The 1,248-nt window shown below is 48.2% G+C and overlaps 1 protein-coding gene across 1 annotated transcript in view; it reads right to left on the minus strand.

Annotated features, from left to right (window-relative positions):
- The window catches only part of serbp1b (SERPINE1 mRNA binding protein 1b), an 8,917-nt gene continuing 7,669 nt past the window's right edge, over nucleotides 1-1,248 (minus strand). The window contains exons 9-10 of the mRNA XM_008333602.3: nucleotides 1,126-1,235; nucleotides 1-195 (exon numbers count right to left, since the gene is read on the minus strand). Of these exons, the coding sequence (XP_008331824.1) occupies nucleotides 136-195; nucleotides 1,126-1,235 (170 nt within the window). The 3' untranslated portion in view covers nucleotides 1-135. The remainder of the gene's footprint in view (nucleotides 196-1,125; nucleotides 1,236-1,248) is intronic.

The following is a 1,248-nucleotide window of genomic DNA, read 5'->3' on the forward strand; positions in this document are numbered from 1 at the left end:
TTTTTTTTTTTTTTTTTTTTTTTTTTTTTCCTTTCTTTTCTTATATACTTGGAAGATGTGGTAAGCATGCAAGCCTCGTAGAGGAGGGGCCCCCGGAAGGGCTGATGGGTGGGCTGGTGTTGGAAAAGGTGCCTCTCAGGCCAGGGCTGGGAAGGCCTCGGGATCATCCACGTTGGGGACTGATGCTCCGCTGGCCTGGAGGAGGAAACATGAGAAGGTCCAGTTACCTCGGGTGGATACAATGTGCTACTCACGATTGATCTGTGTTTTTCACCGAACGCTTCTAACTGAATCGTGTTACAAGTTGCCTGACCTCATGGACGGCCGGCCGGGTCTGAAGAAATTTAAACGTGCTTTGTTCTCAACCTGACCATTCATCATAGTCACCAAGTTAAAACATTTCCTCAGAATGAGGAACAACACAACAACAACAAACAAGCCTAGTCCATTATTTGTTATAGTGTAGAAAGTGTGACCCGTTCTCAGAACAAGACTAAAAGACCATGTTGAACCAGTGCAGGTTAAAGGAGAGTACTGACATGTATTTCAAAAAGTGGATTTCCGTTTATTTTGGCCAAAAGATTTTAATCACCGAAACACCGCGGCCAAAACAGGATGTTGTGATAACGCGAGCAGAAGCTGCAACTATTCAGATCCTCTGCACTTCACTGCAGCTGTACTCCTTTTTTAGTGTAACTTGCGGGGACTGAAAAAAAAGCAACACGCGGCAACATGTCGTTTTCGTTCTATTTGATGTACGCCTAACTTGGTTAATATTTTCTGCCACTATTCAGGGAATGTTCCGATCAATTGGTTGTAACGCTTAATATCGCAATTAATTGTGATATCGAGTAATTGTGACACCCTAACCTGTTACATCACTGGTATATTTAAGTGCAAAACATGCAGTTGCTGTTTAGTTCTTGTACACAGTCCAGAGCAGACACACGAGGCCCTGGCTGCCGTCATTGGATGGGCCTGTCAGTTTTGTGCCTTTGAGCCTGTATTCACTGCTGTGTTATTTTCGAGGCCTCTGTGTTTTCCAAGTCAGTGGTTTTAGAGCCAGTGTCCACTCGCTGAGCTAAATCCTCGGTCATAGACACTGCTGGCAGCTTTTATTGTTACCTTTTCAGAGCGTCCTCCCCCGCGTGTCACTCGGCTGCCTCCCCCGCCGCGGCCTCCCCTGCCTCCACGCCCGCCGCCCCGCCCGCGCCCCCGCCGGCCCCGGCCCCCGCCCTTGCTCCCCAC

Source organism: Cynoglossus semilaevis, chromosome 20, assembly GCF_000523025.1.
Source record: "Cynoglossus semilaevis isolate Cse_v1.0 chromosome 20, Cse_v1.0, whole genome shotgun sequence".
Lineage (NCBI taxonomy): Eukaryota > Metazoa > Chordata > Actinopteri > Pleuronectiformes > Cynoglossidae > Cynoglossus > Cynoglossus semilaevis.